The 25,876-nt window shown below is 41.0% G+C and overlaps 1 protein-coding gene across 3 annotated transcripts in view; it reads left to right on the top strand.

The window, feature by feature from the left end:
- Nucleotides 1-25,876, top strand: part of LOC126393530 (inactive dipeptidyl peptidase 10-like) — a 318,572-nt gene that overhangs the window by 121,364 nt on the left and 171,332 nt on the right. Inside the window, exon 1 of one of the 3 annotated variants that reach the window (XM_050049722.1) lies at nucleotides 5,239-5,684. The exons of the other annotated variants lie outside the window; for them this stretch is intronic. Within the exon in view, the coding sequence (XP_049905679.1) occupies nucleotides 5,628-5,684 (57 nt within the window). The 5' untranslated portion in view covers nucleotides 5,239-5,627. Of the gene's footprint in view, nucleotides 1-5,238; nucleotides 5,685-25,876 lie in introns of those variants that run through there. 3 annotated transcript variants of the gene reach the window in all.

The following is a 25,876-nucleotide window of genomic DNA, read 5'->3' as shown; positions in this document are numbered from 1 at the left end:
GCCACTTAAACACTGACTGTGCACTCTGCCGCCAAGTGGGCAGGGGTGGTAATTGCAACCGGTCAAAATGACCGACGGCCTTCAGATTTTTTTTCCGGTCATTGTTGTAAAAAACCGGTCAATGACCGAGAATATCCGGTTAACGCGACCCCTGGTTCTAACCTAACCTCCATAACTTTACATTAAATATGTGACGTCATTCATGAAAAGCTAATTCATAGGATATCATATGAATCATTGTATGAGGATATGTTGCTTTGGCACATTTGTGGTCCTGTTTTGCAGATGGGCCATGTGTTAAGATATAGTTTGTTTTTAGGCTTAATAATTTGAGATTTAAGGTATGGTGAATCTAGACTACCCCAAACCAGTCTGAATCATCAGATGTGGGGCTTCAGAAATGAAAAGCAGCAGTGGGTGCAACAAGTGTCCATTTACTAAAGAGTCATAGCAATACTTTGCATTTAACAGTGTGGAGGGTGGTGTCTTATTTGTAAGCCCATACTAAACACCTTTTCTCTTGAATCATCTGAAGTGAAAACATGCAAGTCAGTGCAAGTAAAGCAGCCAAACAAGATCATGTGAAAAAAATGACAGTCTGATCTCATAATTTGTCTATATTTTACTTGTTATATTAGGACTAATGTTGGCTTGCTCTACAATACAATACCACGACAACGTTGTTCCTACATTTCAAGGTCTTCATCAGCTGGAGAGGATGCAGATTTTTTTGCCTGGGTCATGTAGCTCTAGATTTAGGGTTAGTCTATTAACTCATGCTCTTTTTTATGCCTCTGTGCCAGTGATAGCCGGGGCTGGAGGCATTATGTTTTTGGGCTGTCCGTCCATCTGTCTGCCTATCCATCTGTCCGTATGTCTGTCCATCCCATGGCTGTGAACAAGTTATCTCAAGAACGCCTCGTGGGAATTTATTCAAATTTGGCACAAATGTCCACTTTGAGTTTAAGATGTATTAGATTTTTGTGGTCAAAGCTCAAGGTCTCTGTGACCTTGCATCTGTCTCATTCTTGTAATGGATTATCTCAAAAAATCTTGAGGGAATTTTCTTCAAATTTGGCACAAACATCCATTTGAGTTAAGGATGAACTGATTAGATTTTGGTGGTCAAAGGTTAAGGTCACTGTGACCTCATCTGTTGCATTCTTATGAACGCAGTGACTCAAAAACACCTTGAGGTAATTCCTTCACATTTGGCACAAACCTCCACTTGGACCCAATAATACACTGATTAGAATTTGGTGGACAAAGGTCAAGGTCACTGTGACTTTGCATCTTTCTCATTCTCGTGAATGTGATATTTCTAAAAGGTCTTGAGGGAATTTCTTCAAATTTGGCAGAAATGTCCACTTGAACTTAAAGCTATAGTGCCTAACTTCTACAGGTCCGTAAATGTCTGTTTCACCCAAGCCACTACTAGAGGAGATGACACAATGCTGATTAAGCCGATCGGCTCCCCTGACATCTCTCGGTATTTTTCAATATATATAATTTTTAGTATGCGTGTAGACCGGCGACATTCCTGCGCTGGTGCACAGGAAATGCTTCCTCACAACAAGAAGGGAGGGGGAGGAAGAGTGGAGAGTCTCATAGCAAGAGGTACAACGCAGGTAGAAAGTGAAAGCAACATGGTGGAGAAGCGGCCGAGACACGGTTCAGAAGTGGATCCTACCACAAAGAAAAAGCCTGGACGTTCAGCTGAAGGTCTATTAGCAAAGAAGGAAAGTGACCGACGGAGAAGGCAAACAAGGATTTGTATTGGCGTTGCTTTTCCTTGGTGGAGAGCCCTGAAGGAAGAAATTGGGCTGAGGGCAGACACGGATGTTGCCTTGCTGCTGTTGGATAAGTAAGTGACTTGGTTTATAATTATATTATGAGTAGTATGAGTTGCTGTTAATTGTGCTGGACCTAGTACTTTATTATTTTCTTGGAAATGGTGCTATGAATGTAATGTAATGTTAGCAGCCTGGTGTTCGCCACGTTGTGTAGCGTTGTGTACACGGTGTGAAGCGAGTGTTACTTTGTGTACACGGTGTGTGGCTACTGGTGTTACTCTGTGTACGGTGTGTGGCGAGTGTTACTCTGTGTACAGAGTGTTACTCTGTGTACATGGAAGTGCCGGCTTATTTGTTGTAATAACGCTTTATCCTCTGGGAGGCGACAGAAGTTACGCACTATAGCTTTAAGAATGGACTCATTAGAATTTGGTCAAAAGTCAAGGTCACCGTGACCTCACTAAACATGTTTTTGGCCATAACTCAAGAATTCATACGTTAACTATAACAATATTTTCTGGCCATTACTCAGTGTCATAACATTTGGTCAGATACTGAATTTATTACATTAATCTTGGGTGTCCACTTTGAAATTGTTGTGATTGTATAGATCTGTGCTACAGGGGGAAGATGTGTGTGAAGCATCCATGTTTATGCAGACATGGGTGTAAACTGTAACTGTAACTTGCTGGGTTGGTGAAGGCAAATAACCGTGTGATGGTAATTGTAGTCATTGACTTGGAAGGAAAGAAGAGCCCACCCTCACAGATGACTGACCATGAATGGTATACAAATACTCCATACAAGACCCATTACATCAGAGAAGAGGGGGAACAGAAGTATCTCAGATCAAGTATTTCTGTTAGAGAAAAGTGGCTCTGCTAACTAAATTTTGGGACCTGTTTCTCATAACAATACAGCTGCAATAGCAGCACTGAGTGGTGCCGTGGGCTGACTTGGACCGACTTACTTCTCAAAGTGGATTGATCACCCTTGTCTACAAAATGGAGCACACAGATCGATTTGTGCCTTTATTATAATACAAGCGGGCTAGTTTTTCAGCACTGCTTTACTCCACTGCTGTTTAAAATGATCTCATTTCTACAGTCATACAGAGGAAAGAAATGGCAGTGCTGAAGCTTCCATACTATGCGTAAAGGGTCACTGAGGGATATTGGAGGAATACTGTCATCTCTCCAGTAGAGTTTCAAAAATGTTATGTTGGCATACACAGTATTATTTATTGTGTTTGCATTTTCAGGACCATGGAATTGGAAAGACCACCACATCTGACCAAAATGAACAGTTTTATCTTCTTTGGTTTATTTAATAATATATTAGTTATAACATTTTTTGAGTTTGTTATAAAGGCTATGGTTTGAGGTGGGAATATTGAGCTGATTTCGAATTGTAATTTGCTACAGGTCTGAGAGGAATGCTAAAACAGGAGGGATGGCAGCCTCCGGTGAGAGGAGTATTTAGTATGACTGGGATATGATGTACTGCTCTCTTCTTCATCATTATTTTAGTGTTTTAAATTAGTGTTGCACACAAACAGTGTGTCCCACATCCATACCACATACTAATTTTTAAACCAGTTTTGAGTCGAGTTCACACTGCAGAAGTGCCAAAATAAAGACACTGAAAACAATCAGTATAAAAACAGAATATGCTGTTGACTTTTTTTGTTGTTGTTTTTTTACAAAATCCAATGGACAAAGGAAAAAGAGGAGCAGCTCACAACTAATTGTGGGTGGTAGTATAACATTTTTTGGAAAAGAAAAAACTATTGCAAATCAATAAGTCCACATTATTTTAGGGGGAAAAGTGTGCTGTCTGTTAACAATCAGTGGAATTGATTGTCTTTCCACAGTGCATGTATTGCATTGTTACCTGTTAGTATAGCTAGTATAGTGGTGTGTAGTTATACACACATTAGTATTTAAAAAGTAAGTAGAATGGTAGAGTATGTGCCCCATGTTTATGTAGTAGAATACCCAAATAAAGCACAAGTATCTCAGAACTGAACTTATGCATAGTACCGGTGCAACCCAATCACCAGAATAACTGTTTGCATTGTATGTTTCTGCAAACCACTGATATGTTACATTTGTATGTTATTGTGTAGGATACATTGAAAGGTTTCACCAATGCTGTGGCCACGTTTAGGCACCAAAACAAAACAAACAAACAAAACCACTAGGTTATGGTGAGTAAACGATCAATTTCGGCTTAAAAAAACAACCGCTTTTCTTGGCACTATGCATGTTGGAAACACAGCGATGGGTTGTCAAAAAATACCCACGTTTGTTGGCTAAGAAGCCGCTGGAAACGCAGCAATGGTTGGCTAAAAAACAACCGGTTCTGTTGTTAGTTGCTCTGAACAGTGGTCTGCCGCTTGGCAAGCATCTTGCCTGAGGCTGCTGACGCCATCAACCATCTCCTCCACCTCCAGATGACAAAGTCAGCTCATATACTACATCACTTTAGAAACATTGGTTTGGTAAGTCTGAAACACAGCATACAAATGTAAGCTATCTGTGGTTTGCAGAAACCTACAATGCCGGTATTTAACATGGATAAATGTAGCCTACTTGTTTGCTTCCACCGCTCGTGGTGTCATGTACGGCAGCAGTCGGAGTGTGTGTGAATTATGACACCTCACAATCTCTAATAAGCTCAGTGATTCGCCTCAACAGGCAAATGCAGGTATAAAATATTGATCCGTGTCTGGCACAGACATTAAAGATCACAGCTCATTCTGTTTGTGTGTTGACGGTGCGGCTCCAGCGTGTGGGTTCCAGCGTCATAAAGTTGAGACTCTGACCGCAGAAAACATCTCTCTCATAAGCCCGGCGGTAAGTTTGATATAGCGTCGGGTTCACAGGTTTCATTTCACTGCTAAGTACTCCTAAGACCGATGCAATTGCATCTTTGCCCCGCACGCATTTAACAACCCACAGCGAGCCGTGGTGAATCTCTTTTTATTGACCGTTTAAGCTCCTCTCTTAAGGCCAAGTAAAAGCTCCTGTATAACAGAACAACACGACTTCCAGCAAGAAAGCAGCCGTCTGACTGAGACTGTGGCCAGTGTTTAGTGCGTGGTGGAAAAAGCAGAGGTGGTGTGAGTGCGCCTACGCCAGAGATGAAGATGAATGTGCAGCGGGGCTTTCAGCACCATGGACAGCTCCTGCCGGCTTCAGGCTCACTGACTGGGCGTTTCAGCATGTATTAACAACACTGTCACACTGTGTCAGAAAGACATGATCTACCGGCAAAACAGCTCACACTGCACTCTAATCAGGAAGGCTTTTTTTTAATCCAGCAAACGCTACCCCCATCCTCCAGGGAAACCATCACAAGACCACTTGAACACCCCTCCTCCTCCTCCCTCCTCCTCCTCTCTGTGCTATACCCCCCCATCCTCCAAAATACCAGCATCACTGGGAGTAGACAGGGGGAGAGAGAGTAATCGAGCCCACCACTTCCTCACCCAGACGTGCAAGAGAAGTGGCAGGGTGGTAAAATGTGAGAACACTTCGGCTCTCTCGGTTCGGTAACGAGCGTGTCCGAAACTCTCCTCCCTTTTTCCCGGGGCTGATGTGAACGCACAGGCTGCGTTGGCTTCTCGTCAGACGCTCGTCCGTCCAAGACCTCGCATATATTCAATCGTGACGGATCCGTCCCTTCGCTCCCACTCCTGTTTAAGATTCCGCAGTTGACAAGACGCCACCGCATCCTCCCCTCTTCTGACTTTTTGCTTCCACGGAAAACGGGAATCTGTCCGTTTTTCCTTTAGGATTCAACCAAGTTTAATCATACGAGGAGTTTACAATGACAGCAACCAAGGAGCAGCCGAATCAGAGACAGAATCAGCCGCAGCAGGATGAGGTGGGCTTTTCTTTGGACTTGATTTGCAGGTTTCTTTCACTTTACCCATGCACATTACAGCTTACCTCTGTAGTCTGCTCTGCAAGGTCAGTCCGTTTATCAGCAGCTTCATCTGATTTGCTCAACGGCAGCTGACAGGCAGTTGTGGCCACATACATGAAGTGAAAAACGCTTTAGTTGCTCGGCTGTTTTTCCTTTTTCTCTTTTATCAGCATCAGTTTTCTGTACAGGCGGTGAGGCTGTGACTGTATTGAGAGGCTGATTCAAGTTGGGGCTGCACATGCCAATATTGAAACAATCAAGCCGTCGTCAGCTGCGCGTGGAGCTCATTGTCAGCTGTCAAGACTGGGTCACAGAAAACGCCGTGGGCACATGCACTGTCAGTGAAGGGGGGCGAGAGGAAGACTGCGCAGGGCGCATTGTAATTCAGCCGTTGCCTCCTGTCAGCTGCCCTCGACACCTTGAAAGAGAACAGTCGTGGAAAATCACTTTGTAAGAGGGAGAAGAAAGGCACCATATGCGCATTTTCCCTCCCAGATAGACTCACCGTGACTTAATAACCGCGCTCGGTCCCTAATCGGCACCTTCAAACGCTCCCTTTAGACTGTAGGGATTATGTTTCTATGGGGTAGGGGTTATGTATGTGCCTGTTTAAGGCACCTTTACACAGGTGGCGTTGCGCACTGCAATGCTTCCCCCCAGTGTCTTAAGGGGAATGGGATCAGTCTTTGTCAGACCTGGCGTGTGCAACTTGACAATCACGCGCTTGTGTTTGCGCCAAACCACTGCGCCTCTATCACCATCAATTATTGATTTCCCTTAAAATGTTCTCCGTGTTACTCCAGGCACATGTAACTCCTACTCAGTCAACGCGCTTTTCTATTAGACCTATAACTAATTCTATGAAATGCAAATGTCATGTGTTTCACTGTGGGGCTCCCTCTGAGAGATTGCCAAATATATTCTGGGTGCTCTTAATTGAATTCAGCCCTGTAGCCCTATTATTCTAAGAAATCAAAACCTCGGCCTCATAATTGAGTTTCTGTGCCTGAAATATTAGAAGGCCTCCTGAGAGGTGGTTGGAATACGGTAGCTCACAGCCTTCAGTACTCTCCTTGGAGCTCAGTGGATAGGCCTACTACTCAGTGGCCCTCAGGCTGTTTAAAAGTCACGTTGTTGTTGGTTTTCTGTGAGTAGTGTTCACCGACTTAATTAGTCATGATACTGTACTGTATGTTCACAGCTGTGAGGAGCTGCTAACGGAGCCTGCTGTTGTTGCAGACATTATGAATGCTTTGATTCTTTCATGAATGCTCGTTTTTGTGTCTGAATGGATTCAATAATCTCATAGTGACTGCAAGACAGCTGCAGGATATCAAAGCATTGATTTTTAGAAAAGGTCCTCTGGAGTTTTGGTAGACCCCCTATTAAAGAGTCAGTTACAAAAAGCACGCACATTTAAATATTTCAAGATGACAAAGTCAGGTGATTGAAGTATTTGTGACTAAAAATGGCTGCACGCCAACTGTACACGCTTTAAAAGCCTCAGTGAATTTTTGATCACTCTATGTTGGCCAGTCAGTTGAAGTTATTGCGTAAGATTCGTGCAGCTGGCTGGCGTCACGTTTGCAAGCGTTGGGGGTAGAGAGGAGTAGTGCCTTAGCAGAGCCAAAGCTATTACTGTCCCAGGCTATGTCAACCCACAGTCTGTATACATAGCCTCTTTGGCAGGCTCTTAACAGGGTTACTGTTCATCAAAGTTGCATGACGATGCTGAGGGAATTACAAAAGGGGGAAACACTGAGGGATCTTTAAATAATAAGCGGAGGGGAAAACTGAGCCTTGAGCTGCTTTAGTATCTGCATGGTCGAGGATCAGTAATTCTCTTTTTCTAGTGTGTGTATATGTTTTTTCGACAGTATATTCCATTGTTGTCAAAGGCCCTTTTTTGTTTGTGGTTTAGTCAGTGCAGCAAGAAGAAGTGAATATCTTGGCAAACAAATAACATTGATGGGAACTGTAAGGCACACATTCATAACTCTGCAGCTCTAAGAGTCCTAGTATTTTTGTCCAGTTATGTAACTACAATGGCCAACTTGTTCTTTGTTTTGCACCAGCAACAGTGTTCACAACAGCTGGTGCTACCAGAAAATACAGGATGGGGTAACAATTCTTCAGATCTATCAATACAACACCCACTCACCATATGTATGTTGAAATTGTGGTTGATCACAACCAGTATGGGCAAGAGGAGGGGTTACAGTGATCCATCACTCTTTCAACACACATGGCATGAGAGGTTGAGATCAAATAAAAAAATTGCAAACCAAGAAAAGAACAGCCTCAACATTTTAAGGTGCAGGAAAGACAAGTATTACACATCTACATCAAAGCAAGAAACCAATGAAAAGATTTAAAAACTCAAATTTGTGAAAAGAAGACGTCCGGCTTTATATAAATGTAGAATTCAGTTCAGGTTAGCCTAGAACATTTCTGTAACACCGTCCTGACCGTACATTGTTGATGCGGTAACATTGTGCCCACCCGCCAGTCTCGCCCTAGCTCGCCCTGGTAAGTCAGCGGCTCTATTTTAAACCACAGATCCCTTTTAGCATAATTAACTACTGTTAGCTCTTTAATCACCATGGCAGTGTCAACACGGCTAGTGCTGCTAACATAGTCAACAAATGCTAAAGCGGGGGCCTTGGGATGACTGGAGGGTGGACACAATGTTTCCACTGGAACGTCTTCTACCACCAGAACACAGTTACCAGCTGTAATTGCTGTGAGCTAGCTAACATTGGCTCCCATCCAACCAGAGTGGTGTGCACTGGCAAGGAACTAGCAGAGGCCTGAGGTCGGGCAGTGGTCATGTTTCCACATGTTAATGCAGCTGGCCAGCTGTCTCTCAGCAAAGCCAACAGAAAATAAAATAAAAGGCAAGAAATTTACATCGCAAAACATTAAAATTTTATCACCTCTGAATGGATAGAATGGAAATACAGTGCCAAGCTCACTGATGGAATGGAGTGCTGGACTAAAAGGAGAGGCCTTCTGTATATTATGTGTTTCTTTTTTTCTTAAAATTTAACTTGTTAGTTACTGGTGAATGGGTGTCGACCCATCAAAAGACTAATTAACCTAACTTGACATCCCTAGTCACAACCAGGCACAGCTTATAAGGTCCAGAGCTGTTGATATATTGGCTCATGAACAGATACACCATATGACATATTGGTAAAGTGATGACTCAAATGTATGCAGTTCATCAGGACTACTGGCACCATGGTGGTTATTGCTGTTGGCCCTTAACCTTAAGGTTCAGGGTTTGATTTTACTGGATGGAGACTATCTGTGTTTACATGTTCTCCTCATGTCTGCGTGGTTGTCAGGTGTTTGGGGTTCCTCCGACAGTACAAAGACAAGGCAGGTTAGGTAAACTGGAAAGTCTAAATGGTTTTATGTCTACTATATGTGTCAGCCCTGTGATAGACTGATGACCTGTCCAGGCACACAAGATAGAGTGGTCATAGGAATGAATGGATTGATTTTTTTTTATAGTAAACCCTGATGGTAAGGTAAAAAGAAAAAGAAAGAAAAAAGAAATTGCTGATGTAGCACCACAGCGCAGACTTTACCCATCCATCTGGATAAGAGTGAGCAGAACTCCTTACTGTGTCTCTTGATATACTTAAAGACAGTACATACATAACTTCAGTCTGGCAACTCTGAATGGGAACACTGGAGTACTGTTGGCAGTGAAACTATACAGTGTGGCCAATCCCTCTTTAGTTTCACTGAAAGAAAAACCTGAGAACAAACTGACTCATTTGACATTGGCTGGTCTCAAGCTGTGTCACTGCCTCCTGTAACCACAAAGATAATGCAAGCTGACTGAGAGGTTGACCTCTCCATGTCACCTTGTGGCCAGCCCAGGCTCCATGCAGTCAGTGGGATGTATAGACTTACCGCCTGGTCAGACAGAGTGTCCCCCTTCGCTTTGTTAATGGAGCTGTTGTTGTCTGTGCTCAGGACAAAAGGCAAGCGTTAGGAGAAATGGATGCCTACCTTATTGTGAGTAAGAGGAGTGCTTTCACACGCCGTGATCCTCTGGCCCGGGAAACTGTATTTCACACTAATAGAGAAAATGTCCAGGACACTGCTGCTGCTTTACAGTGGCCTCAGAGAGAGAGAGAGAAAGGGATAAATAGGTGAAGGAGAGGAAAGGAAGGAAAGAAGGGGTTGTGACAGCTGATAGATGGAGAAAGAGGGAAGATGAGGTGAGAATCAAGTCGAGGAGAATTAAGAGGAAAAGGGATGAAAGGTGGAAGGCAGGAAAGTATAAGGGTGTAAATGACCGATTGATTTAAAGAGGATCGGGAGGAAGAGGATGATGGGGAGGACAAAATAAAGTGAGAAGAAGAGGTGTTAAGTTGAAAATAGGTTTGAATTCTACAGGGTTGGGAGTGTGAAGTTAGATTCACACAGGCTTTTATAGCTACATCAATACAAAGTCAATATTATTCCAAAAATAATACTGTGAGCATTTTTTTGTCTAGGCTACTGATACTATGCTTAAACCTGCAATAACAGAATTGTTTGGCACATTGGTGGCAGCAGTAACAAGTGTGAACACTACACAGTGTCTTTCATAAAATATAAGTGTATCAGTTATAGCCTCGTAAAATTATTTTTTTCAACATTGACCCTATTTTCTCTTGTTTTGGGATCTAAATTTCCCTTTTAAACTGCCCCTTCAAGGCAAGAATGTCATGCTGTTGTGTTGCCTTGCCATTCTTTGTAAAAGGTGCAATCACAGAATGGGGGGCCAGAGTTGTCTTGCCTTTAAGGCTGCATTGAAGGTAGTAACAGCACTGCAACAAGGTCTGTATCAACGGGACAGCCGGCAGGAAAGGATCATGGGTGTCACAGAAGAAACATTTTGACCTGTATGTGTGCTACCCACCCAGATTTGAAAAGTAGCTAACTAGCAGTTAGCAGCTAACTCGAAGTAGAAGAACAGTGGCCATAAATATCAGCATACTGGAAAAAAAAAACATTCAGGTCCAGGAGCTCCTTACCCTCCCAGCAGAGGTGGAGATCAGCGGTGATGTAACAGGGACAGCAAATTATTGTTATTGCTATGTTAGTGCCATTGTTATTGTTTAGAAAGCACTGCCAACGCATGTTATATGTCGGACTAGAGGCCTGCGTTGTTATGTTATATGTCATAATTGTCACTTCTCTTTTGCTTCTGGGATGCAGGCATGCTGTCTAAAATTACAAACTGGAGTGGCATGATGCAGCTGTTTTTTGGTTCTGTGTAAAAATGCAAAGATGGCATAAAGAAGGAACTTTGTAGCAACTCTTTAGCATGACCTCTGTGTAAAAAGGGCTTAGGTGACTAAAGGGAACAACAATTTTTGAAACTGGTCTGGTATCTAGCACATCTAACAGGGTGAGTTCAGGGTTAATTCATCCAAATCAGAGTTAGTGATTGTTGTGACAGCAGAAAGATGAACCAAGGTGGTTGTTTGTTTATTTTGATTCTGTCAGCTTTGAATAAGGTGTGTTTTACGCTAATCAAATTACTATTTAAATGGAGTCTGGTGGGTTTGGTAATGGCGATATAGGGGCTGTTTCTGGATAAACAATAAAGATGTTATTCTTTAACAAAATGGTCTGTCTCTGTAGGGATCCCCCCATAAGTTGTCTGACACTCAAACCTAATTTATGGTTGGGCCCTCGACACTTTTGAAAAGTGTTGTTGATGTATTTCGAATGTTGCTGGACACTTTTCTTTCATGTCACACACCGGACAATTTTTGTTATGTTACGGACAGTGTCATATTTTGTAATGCAATGTGATTGGTAATATTACTGTCGTCAGCATGGAGATAGTAGTTTTCAATTCTCATTGACTCTGACCTGTATTCAGCATCTCTGTCCACAGAGTCAGCCGTCCATCACCTTGGAGAGTTGAGAGGACAGTGGCTGGCCAAACTGACCTTACCAGACTGACTGACAGCAGACATTTACTAAAACTAAATAGTTTTCATGTCAACTCCACGAAACAAAATTAACACTGTTGGTATTTATTGATTCATTGATTGAATTGAATTTGAATCTGATTTTCACAGACAAACTGGGAGTTAATATAGTTAGATAGAAACACAGTGCTTGGAATGATGATTTGTGTCTAATCTGTTTTTTCCACGGAAAATTGAAGTAACTAGTTACAATAGAAAAAATAGCAAACATCTACAGTACCTCTTTTCTCCCACTGAAAAACCTGGAATTTATGAACAGGCAAATAATCTCCTACTTCACTGACAAAAGTCCATTCTCAGTGGATGTGCATGGCAGGCAAGTTTCCACATCACACTTCAGCATCAACTAGGTTGCATATCAAACCATGATTTGCTTACAAACTAGTTGTGATGTCCCAAATTGTATTGTACATACATGTGTTGAACTGAGATCAGGTGAGCACAGAGAAACTTTTCTCCTTCAGGTAACCTGGTCTCACTCCAAAGTGGTTGAATAGCAGCACTTGGTCAGTGACTTCCGACATCAGACACTGACGAAAAAAGCCCATCCTTTTACGTTGGCACGATATACGTCCAGTTGCTGTTTATGTTTAACGGTGCTCGGCAGCGTCAGAGGGAAACGTGGTGGGACAACAACATAAGATAAGGGAGATGAAGTCTGAGTAGGCTGGGCGACTTTCACTGCTTCACTTGTTTCCTGTAATATTGTAATGCCAAATGTTCTTTTTATCTAAACCCAATAATGTGCTAACTGAAGGAAAAAATATAATTTTACAGTGTTGTACCAATGTAGTGCATTTATTCTGAAAGAGAGCGTATGCAAACTGTACATTTCCTCTGAAAATGGAAGTGTATTCAGAGATCAGAGATTGCATGTAACAGGCTGAAGTTGAAACAGCATCCCAGGTCATCAGCAACCAATGAACCTTGCACGTCATATGACAGTGTGGAAAGCCCATGACCAAACAACGAAATGTGACGAGGTCACAGTGAGAATGTGTTGCTTCAGCCAGTGAACTTGAAAACAGCTTTGTAGAGTCAGTGAAGTTCAAACATCCGAGAGAAGTAACAATAAGTGGAACACATTATTGAGTGGAGGATGGCTTAAAATCATACAGTAATTTCCATGTGTAGATTAAGTAGAAAAAAGGACATTTGGGACATTTACATAAGATTGGTTGTCAGAAAAACGTAAAAATGAACAAATTGTTTTCCGGGTGATGACAGTTTTTCTTTTTATACTGTGTGATAAGAATGTGTGCATGTTAAATGCTGATGAAAATGTGTTTTTCCTTTCTTTGTGTTTAGTTCAGTGCCACCTTGCAGTGAATTCATTCAGGGAAGGGGAAGAAAGAAAAAAAAAAGGTAGCTGTAAATACTGTAGCAGTCAATTTGAATACAGGATGTGTCGTTGTGTGAATGTGTTATAAGGTCATCCTAATGAATGTTCAGCCCACACCTGCTCTCCTCTCTCTCAATACTGAGCCAGTTCACAGAAAAATGCATTAAGAAAATATCACAAATGTGCTTACTGAGGTACTAGAACATTTTATTTGTACTTACTGGACAGAGAAAATGAGTTTTGCTTTCACATTTTTCCCTCTACTGTGGAGATTTAGATTTGGATTCTTTTGTTTTTATGCTTTTTTTCAGTCTCAGATTTAATCCCGTGGACAGAACTACTCCTGACGTCTTGCTCAAAGACACCTGGCAGACAGTTGTTGAAGCAAGGGAGAATGCATTTCTTCCACATTGACTTTTCTGTCCAAAATGTCCCTGCTCGGGTGCTGATTCACACTTGCGACCTTCGTGTCATAAGCTTCCTGTATCCCCAGGCAATAGGTGCCCCAAATTAACCGACGCCGACACATGTTCTATCCTTGGAAGGATTAAAAGGCAATTACAAAGTTTGAGTCATCAGTTGTGACACAGACAGGGACAGGCTGCAGTCAAACCTTAGATAACAGGAATATGGAGGAAGGAACAGTCAGTCCCAGTGTGTGTGTGTGTGATAACAGGGATGGCTTCTTAGTGTATGTATACATGTAGGAAAAACACACAGGTACCTTAATCCACTTTAACTAACCATGTTCTTTTCAGGACCATCTCTGACAATTTTGAGTGAATGTGGTCTCTGTGTAAATGTGTGTATTTTTCCCTCACTGGAATAAAAACTAGTTTTTAAAATTTAACGTTGCTTCAGGCAGCTTTCTCCGGCAAAAGACATCAGCTTTTATTGAGACACCATAAATTTGCCCTGTCTACTCAATTGAAATTCTGATGCTTGGTACGGACCATTCTCGCCTCACAGTGAAACCACATAATTGTCTTGTGAACAACAGCAAGAATAAAAGGAACAATTACAACAACAAATGTCCAAAGAGACAGCAACTCTCTGATGTAACTTCTTTCTCGTGAATTCTTTGATACATAAACATCATTTGGTAAACTTGAGCTCTGTGCAGTTTAATGTCTTCTTGTGGAGATTTTCAAACACTTGCCGCATGATGCAATTAAGAACCACCAATGCATAACATTTCCTTGTGCAGATGAATATTTGCACAGATGCACATTAATTAAATTTGATCAACTTACATGTCAGTAATGCATTTACATGTTTATTTCCATTAATAATAGGCCATTGGCACAGATTCTCCCTAACATTGAACTATAGACATTGTTTTTACTTTATTCAATGAATATTGCTCTCATTATTATTGACAAGGTGGCCACTGCCAGGCCTCTACTCACCACTAGTTCATCAGCTCAGCTCAGATGAAGTGCAGGTCAGGAGTGTTTCTGGCAAACACGGTTTCCTGCACTTCTAGGACTTCTAGTAAGCACTGAGAGCAGGCAGGGATCGATTTCACTCCCTGGGGCAGATAATCAAAGGCTCATCTGAAAGGGCAGTGATATTGATAGCACTCTACAGATAGATAGACCACCACCACATTTATCTATCGACCCTCTATATTGTACTGATTGTGGATGTTTAGAGCAAATTATACAGACCTGTACAGTGTGGACTTTGGGATGTATTCCAGCTGTGATCTGTTGTGCCACTTTGGTCACACAGTATTTTGTGAGAGTAGCATGAGTCTAAGGGTAATTTATGTTTGTTTGTTTTTTTGACATTGTAAGACAGGCTAAGACAGGCAGTCCGAGGATCAGGCAGGTTTTAAACCAATATATTAGCACATATAGGTTAGCCAAATATATTTGGATAAACATAGTAATATAGTATTACAGACCAAATACAATGAAGCTTACATGTTCTAGTCATGTGCACAGGTAGATTTTCTGGGAAAAACGACATTATTACCAACATTTCTTGTGGTTGTCTACTAGAATAATAATATCAATTGCTTTTTCAGACTACATTTTGCTGCAATAAAAATGATTGAAGTTTCTCTTTGGGGACATAATTTGCAGTTAAAAAAAGTGCAATATATCGCAATGTATGTTATCACAATACTCAGCATCGCAAAACTTTTTAAATCACTATAATACTGTACCATGACTAAAGTATCATGACAATATTGTATCATGGGGCTTCTGGTGATTCCCCGCCCCTAGTAGTATGTGTAAATACTGCCTTAAACTGTTCTCCATCTTGTCAGCCGTCAGATCTCCCTGATCATTTGCCAGCAAAAATCTGCCTGATGGCGTCAGATTTTGGCTGGCTCTAGGGCTGTTGCTTGAACCACAGATTGTACTTCCTCATTTTTGTATGCCTACTGCCACCACTGACACAGAGACTATAGAGGCAGATCGAGAAAAAACTGACACCAAACAGCAAAACTAAACACTGCTGATAAATATAAACAGATTCTGTTACTGAGTCGCCTATTTCTCACCCAAAGTGTTTTCAGAAACACATTTCAGCGTACTGTCCAGCCGGCCACCATATTGTTTTCGCGATGGGCAACTCACATTACGTCACCCACCAGCGGGACCGTTATTGGTCCGGTGTGGTGCAGTGCATTCTGGTACTTGTAGGTTTTCCACCTCTTTAGCAAAGGCAAGTGCTACAGGTCTTTATCTCTGATTTCTATGGTAATGTAGCACCAACTTCAGAACTAAGTCTTTCTACTGCAAAGACAGTCCCGTTTTATGAAAAGACCATCTTCCTAGCAGTGAAATACAGTTGGCTTGTGCTTGTCTGACTGTTTTTGGCCAAATCAAGCTTTGTTGTTGCTGAATCACAGAAATTTCTTTCTTCTGAGTGAATGGCATTAGTTAACGTTAAGGTTTAGTTTTAGTTCTGGAGTAAGATAGTTGATTTTTGAGTCTTATTCTTAGGTCATTTAATCCGGTTGGTATTTGGACTGAATCACCAAACTGAAGAGTTGGTATTTGACAACCTAGGAGTGTGATTTAACAGTTAGCTCTAGAATTACATACTGCACCTTTAGGTTGATTTAAAAGAATCTGTGCTATTGTGACATAAACCAGACGCATACAGTTAGGACAGTAATCATATAATACCTGTGTGAGAAGTTGAAAAATGTTGCTGCACTTTCAAAGATTGTGCTGATGTTGTTGAAGTCCAAAGTAGCCAGGATAGAGACTAGGATCCAGGGAACCTCCTCCTGGTTCTTTGCTAGAGGGTCCCAGACCTCTAGAGGGTCCTTAGAGTTAGTGCTGAGCGGTCACCATATTATTGTTTGATAATTTTTTGAAAGTTTTGTTTTTCTTTTCAAAAATTAGAATACATCTGAAAATATGCAGTGATACCAAATCTACCATACCCTCCTGATCAGAGGGTAAGGAACTCCCGGACCTCATTGTTTTTTTCTAATCTGTGGACATTTACGGCCTTTGTTCTTCTTCTTTGAGTTAGCTGCTAACTGCTGTCAGCTACTTTTCAAATCTCCCGCAGTGGGTCGCACACGTAACACATCAAAATGTCACACTCATGCTGCCCATGATCCCATTCTGCCGACTGCCCTGTACATACAGACATCGTTTTAGTACTGTTACTACCTCCAATGCCGCCTTACAGGTGACATAACTATGTCCTCCCATTCTGGGATTGTACCTTTTATACAGAATGGCCATGCAGCATAATGGCATGAAATTCCTGCCTTCAATAGGCAGTGTATACAGACTCAAGACTACAGCCTGAGGCTGATATGGCCTTCTGTCTGACAACCTCCACCCACTCAGTTAAATATGCAACACAGTTTTTATACAGTATATATGATAGGTGGTGTCAGTTCTGTCTCTCTTTTAGTTAAAACCTAATAAATGTTGTAGACTCCTGCCCTACACAAAACTGTACTTCTGGCCCAGCTGCCCTTCTGTGTGTGTATGAGAGTGGTATACTGCTGCTTTTAGCTGTCATCATTCACATGACATGGTCCCTACAAGTATCATAAGTACAGGAATAATTACATGTGAGACCCTGAAGGACTCTATTTTTTTCTCTCTTTTCAGTCTCTATTAACATCTCACCTTGAACATCATATTCTGCTCCTGCTAAGCATCAGAGAGTGTCAGTATATTGTGCGATGAATCTGAAAAGGTGTTAACAATGGCCTATACCTACAGACATTTGAAAACTATGATATATTATATGCTGTATTGTAGAAAGTGAAATATTGGTTTTGAATATCATCATTCTGTCTTTTTCTGGCTTTACACAAGGCATCCTGCCTGCTGGTGTTTCACTGCTGTGTGGCACAGGCGCAGGTTGTTAATATCTTCAGTCTGCAGAAACATCAAATTTTATGGAGTGAAACTGACCTTCACCTTCCTGATCATAATTAGATTAAAAGTAGAATAATGTTATTCAACCTACTGCAAAACAACAGTTTAGCATGAACCATTGGTTAGCTTACATTACAGTTAACATACTGAAGGTTACATGCTAACAGCCCCCCTCACTCCACCCACTCAGACACTAACGCTGACTTCTACCACATAAACCTCACACCTGACCTCTAACATAACCTACTGATTGACTGAGTCATCCCAAATTCATTGCCATATCTCCACAAAATCCAAGACATTGATACTAACAGTTTTCTGAATCCCTTCATTCTCACGCAGCCCTGTGAAGTCTTGTACTAACCTTGATTCCAAGTCACAAAGTCACAAAACATTCCTCCTGTCAACCTTGATGTTTTCACGGCTCAGATAAACTCATCGTTGGCTTGTTTTTGAAGCTGTCATTTATGTCACTTATGTTCAAAGATGTCATTGACTGTATTCACCCAACAAATACTCTATTTACTTCTGTGTGAGTAACATTTGTTACAAACTAGCCAAGCTGTTTTGGGAAATTATTGAGCCTTTTAAAAATAAAATCATATAGTGTGCAGTCTTGCGAGAAGCACTTTTTTCACCTTAGTGTGGTAATTGTGTTTTCATGGGATTTGTTGACAAAAAGTAAATGTAGCATAGCAGTATAATGCAGTATAGCACTGTTGTAAAGTGGATATTGCTACTATGTCTTCCTAATAGCCAGTTATATAATTGTGTTCATCAGTTTCATTATGATTTTTACTAATTGTTGACTCTCCAGAAGAGTGTAAAGTAAAAAGGTAAATGGCCATTTGTGCCACCTCTAGTTTAATTAGGTATAGCATCTGTGTAACTTACCTGTCTGACTGCAAGAGGTCCGGGGTTCAAGGCTGCATGGACATATAAAACTTGAAATGTTAGTAGGATCAAGACTTTTGACCGTTTACGACACCTACATTAGAAGTAACCAACAAGTTTTATGATGACCAGACGGATTCTCAGTCATTTACTTCCAAAACTCTACCAGGCCACACTCTTGTTTGGCAACACTGTCGTTGGTCAGTAAGTGGCAATTTTAGGGACATGCGTCAATGGCTTAGTTGAAAGTATTGATTGATTTTGGTGATGATTGGACAACCTATCATTCATGTATGGCCAAGTTTTATGAAAGGCCAAGGGACCTGTTTGTAAGTGGTGGCACCCCCATTGAGTGATTTAAAAATAATTTTACAAATGTGGTTCAACATTATTATTTAACATTTTGTTATGATTGGACAAACAATTTTTAATTTATAATTTTTTGCATCTATGGTCCCTCCTAGTGGTCAGTTTAAATGAAACTTTCAAGGTATCTCTGGCACTTTTGTAGAATTTTTTGTGCAAGTTTTGTGATTTGCTCAGCGGTTATGGATTTCAGTCTCTTTATGTGCTGAGCATCATCTTCAAAACAATATATATTAACAAGCTTTTGCTACAGAGTGGACCTGCAGTTTAGGAGGAGGTGTCAAAAATGTGTTTCTCAAAGATAATGGATCTTGATGGATATTTGTAGAGCACATTGAGCTGGACTTGTGTGTCAGATTTCAACTTAATCTGACTTACAGTGTGAGGACAGTGGCCTTTCCAAAATGTAATTTTTGGGCCTTAATTGCAGCAGCGCCATCTGGCCAGTTGGCGTCGTATTTGTTGACCAGCATTTGCACACACCCTCCATTCATTGGTAAAAATGTCATGTGTCTACAATGTACCATCTCACGGGAATTTGTGAAAACATTTCTGGGGAATAAAATTAATTCAGACACAAACAACGAGGTTTCAGCTCTTTGGTTTTAAACCCCTAATTAAAGATAAGAATCATGTGTCATTTAGATGGTTGGACATAAAGCCATTACTTTCTCATACTTGTTAACTTGTCAGTAACACTGATTTTGTGTTCCAAAGTAACGCATGTTTGACATGACCTGTTGTGTCCCAGGCAAGTGAATTCCGACTGTTGTCTTTCTGCAGCATGAGCATAGAGGACGGTTGGGTCATCAGAGTAAGGGACTCTGACACAGGAGATTGTGCTTTGCATCCACGTGTCTTATGACTGGTAAATGTTGGTTTATTTTAACAAAGACCAAGATCTTTCCCAAAATGCTTGTCTGCACAGGAGGTGTTTAAGCTCCATTTTTCAGTTCTCCCTCTCATGTGTGTTATAGAACAATGTATTTTCACACTTCAAGTCTATTTGCTGTTTTTTATGGATAACTGCAGTGTTTGTTTGTTGAGTTCATTGACCTACAGTTCATACTGTGCCTAAAAGCATCTTATATAGACACTGATGGAGGACTGAACCTGCTGCTTTGCTCTCATGCATCTTTGCTACCCATGCTGTGTACACATTGTGGAAGCATTACCAGGAATTTTTAGTTGCTTTAGTTCAACCAGACCTTAACCAAAGGTACAGCGAAACATAAACTTCTAAAGATGTGAAACCTCAACAGCACCACTTAGTACTGTGAGACCAATGTTTTTAGGTTTGTGCTTTTTCTCCACCTTGGAAATAGATGCAGATATGCCATAAATCCAGACTTTAAGTTATAAACTGCTTACATAACAATTTTAATACATTTTGGAAGGCACTGACAAACAATGCGATCCTGATGCACCACATTCTCACTCCAGACTGGTGAAATACAGCAGCCTGGTCAGTTGTCTTACTCTTCAAACTGTTACGCTCTAGGTGCCCCTCAAGCATCAGTTTTGGATGCTCAGGGATGGTGTGTCAATTTTTGCTAGTTATATTGTCTTTTAAAATAAACTTTGTTTTTTTGCAGCATTGGTTACTTCACCAAAAGTACTATAGTTTTAGACAACAAAATTACTTGGTTAGGTTTAGAATAAGGATAACGGTTTGAGTTAAAATAAGTATGTTTGTTATGTAACTTAAGTAAATTACTGTGCTGTATATTGTGTGACATAGTTAAGGTAAATATGTGACATATGTCATGTGACCATAACTATGTAACATAGTTTAAAAAAAACTCACATTTCACAAGGGACAGAAACAGTGGTCTCCTGGGTGAAAGTCCTCGGTTTGTTTGACCCATCCACCACACCTACCTCCCTCCACCCCACTCGAAGAAATGCTAAAGGGTGCCTTGTGCGTCAGAATCAGAAGCTGCCAAATGATCAAGCTGCTGTATTAGAATCAGAAGCTGCCAAATGATCAAGCTGCTGTATTTGACAACCTGGAAATGAGAGTGGCTACCTGAGGATATGGGCACCAGCTGAATTTAAAAAATGTCTATATGTGTTGATTTGACACGCAATGAAGAACATTGTTGTTGTTTAGTCCAAGGATGCATTTTCAAAATCCCACCCTCCTCACAGAGCTCCCTAGTTAACCAGCCCCCTTCCCTCTCCACCTTTCCATCCTCACTAATGCCCACTCAACTAGCAATTTTATAGCTCAGTGCCCACTGAATCCTCCAATGTCACTCTATAGGTATAAAAATAAAAAACACACAGAGCGCCACTTTTGAGCCACACAGAGAGAGACAATTTCCTGTCTTTACACAGACACATCCAGCTCCATGCCAATGAGCCTCTGTTGCTATTGCTGCTGATGTCAGGTTCTCCTTTCAATTTTTATTTCTCGAGATAAATGAGATTTGTTTTTGAATTGGGAGGAAATGGCTAGAATCTTATCCACAGCCTGGAGTGTAATTTGCCAAGGAATGTAGTCAACTGTATCTAATTGCGTTCAAATCAGAGATTTGACTGCGGGTACAGACAAAGGCTTTGGCGCCCACCATGGAAATGATATAATATCACATTTAAATGTGCAGAGAAAATTCCAAGTAAAGGCTTATTAATGGAATTGAGTTTATTGCCCTGTGCCCCTCACAAACTGGAGGTGGTCTGATCTTAAATCGATCCACTATAATAGTGCAATACAGATGACTACATCTCATTAAATCCTCTCCTGGCTTTTGTTTGTCTAATAAAATCAGGCATTGCTCTCTTTTTGTGCATCACTGACTTCAGTGAGGCTATCATTATAATTAGCAAATATTAATACAAGAAAGAATATTAAAATGTCCTTAGGTGAAATTCAAACTATGTAAAAGCAAATGCCTGTGCCACATTCTGGACTGATCCTGTTTATTTCAAGAAAATGATTGTTCTTAAAGGATATCAAAAGCCCCCAGACAGCATGTGCATTGTGTTTTTTTTCACCTATTATCAATGGCTGCTGTTAGAATACAGATGTAAGCATTTTAGTTTAGATAAACATTTAAATTTGATGTTGCTGAATAATTTGTTTCGTATTCTTCCTGAGGGACCCAACCTGACATACACATTTGCATCATTTCTGCCAGATGCTAATCCCACGGTTGGGAGAAAAGTCAGTTCCCATTATATAAAATGCTACTCGATTTAAATTGACAGACACTTAAACAGTCTGAATATACATGCTACATCATGAGACATAAAAGCTTTGTTGTGTCTTGTAATGTGTTAATCATGTAAGGTAAGAATAGCCCTGTCACTCAAACCTCAAGTAAATATAGAGCACTGGCATGTTTACTGTGTGTGTGTGTTTATGTTGACAGGTATTGAGAAGTACAGTAGCTGTCATTGCTTTTCTTGATTTTCAAAATGAAATTAAATATGCCTTGTATTTGTTTTTTATTTATTTATTTGTGTTTTTTGGCATGTTAGATATAAATCATTTTGACTTCAGAATTGCATTATTACCATAGACTGTTAAAGTAATGGACATAACTACTGTGACATCACCCATTCATTTGTGGACTCCCATTTTGAAGCCTCGAGTTCGGCATTTTGGTTGTCCCCATCTTGGTTTTTTGGAGACAGAAATGACCATGCTTAGACAAGAGGTTGGCGCTGTGGAGGAGCGAGGCGTGGATCTGACTGAGAAGCTGAGGGCACTATCAGCAGACAGCCTGTCACTCAAAGTGTACCACCCGTGTACCATGCGTAACTTCAAGCCTTATTAATAAAATGTAAACAGGTGCCTTATATAATTCACCACCGTACAGTTTTCATTAAGAGGGAAATTAGCCTTTGAGATCAAAACTCTTTTTTTGTACCAGGCTGTAAACACGTTTATTTATTTTGCAAAGTTTGGCATTTTAACATAGGGGTCCATGGAGATTGACTGGCTTCTGGAGCCAGCTTCAAGTTACCATTTGAAGAACAGCAGTTTTTGGCAATTCTATGATGGCTTCATTTTTCATTCCTGGAGGTTGCCGCTTACTGTACATAACAGTGTGTCAACAAATTGTGTCATGTAAAAGTGTAAGCCAACTAGGGATGCACCGAATATTCGGTAACCGAATATATTTGGCCGAATATTGCAAAAAAACACATATTCGGTATTTGGTGGAATAAGTGAAAAGCAAGGCCGAATAATAGCGGCGTGTTTTGATAACGCAATCAAACAGAGTGCGGTGACGGACGGAGTAAAATGTCGGCAGTATGGCGATATTTTACTCCGTCCGTCACTGCACTCGCATTTGCACTAAAAATAGTTTTGTGCGAGCAAAATAAATCATTCAGCATGCTGTGCGAGTACAGATTTCAACCAGCAGCAGAAACGAAAGGCGAATCCCGCTGGTTGTGGGTTGAACGGGGGTCACAGACACAGACAGGAATGTATTCCTGTCAAATACAGCGGCCATACTGCTCCGCGGCGCAAGCTAATGGCTTACCGGCGACCGAGAAGCCCGGGTCCAGGTCCAATAATTTCCTCTTCTTGGCATCATGACTGCCCAAAAGTACCTGGACAGCCGAGCCGTGGCGGCACACAGGTATGTGGCGTATCAGAGGAGAAACGAGCCGTTAACATTTCTCTCTGTGTGGCAGTAACGGTCCACAAACCTCACCGTACTTTAGGGACTGTTCTTTACTTGTGAAGGGACTGTTCTTAACTTGTCAGGGGAGGAGGGTGGCTGGTTGATTTTTATTTTATTTATTTATTTTATTTTGATCCCCCCTATGTTAATCACTTATTGATGCTGTTTTTGAAGTATGAATAAGTCAATAAGTAATTTATTCCATTGAAATATCATTGATGTATTATAGAAAAGTGATTTATCTTTTTATAAATGACAAAAGGCACATCTGCCTCATTTTTGCTGTGGTATCGTGATACTACTCAGAACCGTGATACTTTCACTGGTATTGTACCGTGGGTCCCAATTTTGGTACCGTGACAACACTAATCTGGAGGGGGTTCATCTGCAAAAACTAATGAAAAACTAAACAACAATATTCGGTATTCGGTACTCGGTATTCGGCCACAAATTTTCATTTCGGTGCATCCCTAAAGCCAACTGTTGATTACACCGACTACAAAGACAACTGTCACAGGCAATTTTTTTTATTCGACCATTTATAAAAAATAGTTCCTTGACAGTAATTCTGACACAGCTACACATACACAAATAACATTGGTTTAGGAAAAATAAGTGAACAATTTATTGGTTCTTGGTCCAATGATATATGCTCACTCTTTTGCAACTGTGGGTTTCGTGAGACATTTTTGATAATGTAAAGCTCAATATTGGTTTGTTTAGGGAATATGTCTTTGCCAAGGACAGAAATAGATAGCTGACGATATATGGACTAAACCAAAACTGCTTACTTTTACAATACAAGAACTGAGTTTTTGACAGAGAATTGTGTTTTATATCATTTGTCTGAAAAGCAAAGCTCTCTTTGTGCTAAACTGAGATCTTGTATTTTACCTTTGACTGTTGAAACTGGTATGTTAATCTGGAATGAAATATGCAGATCTGTCCACTGTGCTGTCTAGATAATATAGAGAATGACTTCAATTTAGTTGCCATCCTTTTTGTTGTGAACTACGCAATGTCTTGTTTAGTAGGATAAAAATACATAATTTTCTAAATATGGAAGATCCACAAAGACTGAAATGGCTGCATATGAAACATAGAAATTAGCCCACTGTCTGGAGAAAGCCTGGGAGAAGAGGAAAAAAGATCTTTATCAAGATAATCTGCAGAAATTCGGTAGTTTCTCATGTGAACAGTTAATTTGGGATACATGCTTTGTACATGACCACAGACCAGAAGATGTTTGTGAAATACTTGTGACTTGTAATCTCATGTGGGATGGCCAGATTATTTGGCATCACTCAAAAATAATAAGGAATGATGAATGAGTTTGGATCCATGGGTGGGGCTTAAAGGGACAGTTCACCTCAAAATCAAAAATACATATTTTTCCTCTGACCTGCAGTGCTAATTATCAGTCTAGTTATTTTGGTGTGAGTTGGTGTCTGCCTCCTCTCCAATATAATGGAACTAGATGGCACTCAGCCTGTGGTGCTAATGCTAATGTTACAGTTTAACCGAGGAGGACACCATTAATGTTTACATCTCATGCTCTTGTAAGTACGAGCCTCTCATTTAAATCAAATTATTAGTCAGAAAAAAACATAATTGGATGCTTTCTTCAAATTGTTTAGCCAACAGTTACATATCTTGCATATGGCTTCAAGGGGCACCTTGTATCATTTTTTGCTGCAGTCAGGGATTGTTGTCCTCATACACTGAATGGTTGGCATGCGCCTTGCATAGTGAGCATACCTTTCCAGACTGACTATTGACAAGAATCAAATATCTAGGCTTTCTCAAGCTTGGGAAGAAAAATCAATGGCCAGTTTGAATTGCCTGAGCTGAATATACAGGCTTAACTCTGTTTGACCATTTTGTCCTCTGTCTTTTTGAGTCAGTGTCTGAAGGTTGGTTCTAGTTCCGCTCCTTTTCTTTACATGTCTTTGTCATTTAGCATTTCGCTCCATTTGAGCTATTTAAGGCATTAGCTCACAGGTGAAGGCTGCATCAGCTTGGGGGCACACTGACTTATGGTTGGGGAGTATTTGTTTGAAATGCAGAGATACCTCCTCACATTACTTTTTAATATGCCACAGACTTTTACATGCATATCCCAGAGGAAGGTGTGCAAGGCTACAGTTTATCTAACATAACAAAGTGTATTTTTACCCACTAGCAATTTTACTGCATAAAGCAGAGAAGCAAAGGTGCTCGAGAGCTGCAGTTTATTTCAAATGATGAAGAGGATGGACACAGTGGGCTCTAGTTTCCCGGCGCGGCGCAGGGTGGCGCAGGGTGGCGCAGGGTGGCGAACCCCACGCAGAGATAGTTTCGAGCAGCGCAACCAGAGGTGCGCTCAGTTTGGTAGTTTGGCAGACCGAGGTGCGCTGAGATGGGTGTGGCAGCGCAGCAGGGGGAGGTGTCGACAGATCCATCTTGGCGCAGTGACAGTTTCGTGCCAAAAGGCTTCGCCGAAGGTGCGCTAAAAGCTCGCCAACTGAAACCACGTCTACTGTCAGCG

This window comes from Epinephelus moara, chromosome 7, assembly GCF_006386435.1.
Source record: "Epinephelus moara isolate mb chromosome 7, YSFRI_EMoa_1.0, whole genome shotgun sequence".
Classification (NCBI taxonomy): Eukaryota; Metazoa; Chordata; class Actinopteri; order Perciformes; family Serranidae; genus Epinephelus; species Epinephelus moara.
Note: the sequence above shows the minus strand (reverse complement) of the source record. Positions and strands in the feature narration are given on the sequence as shown.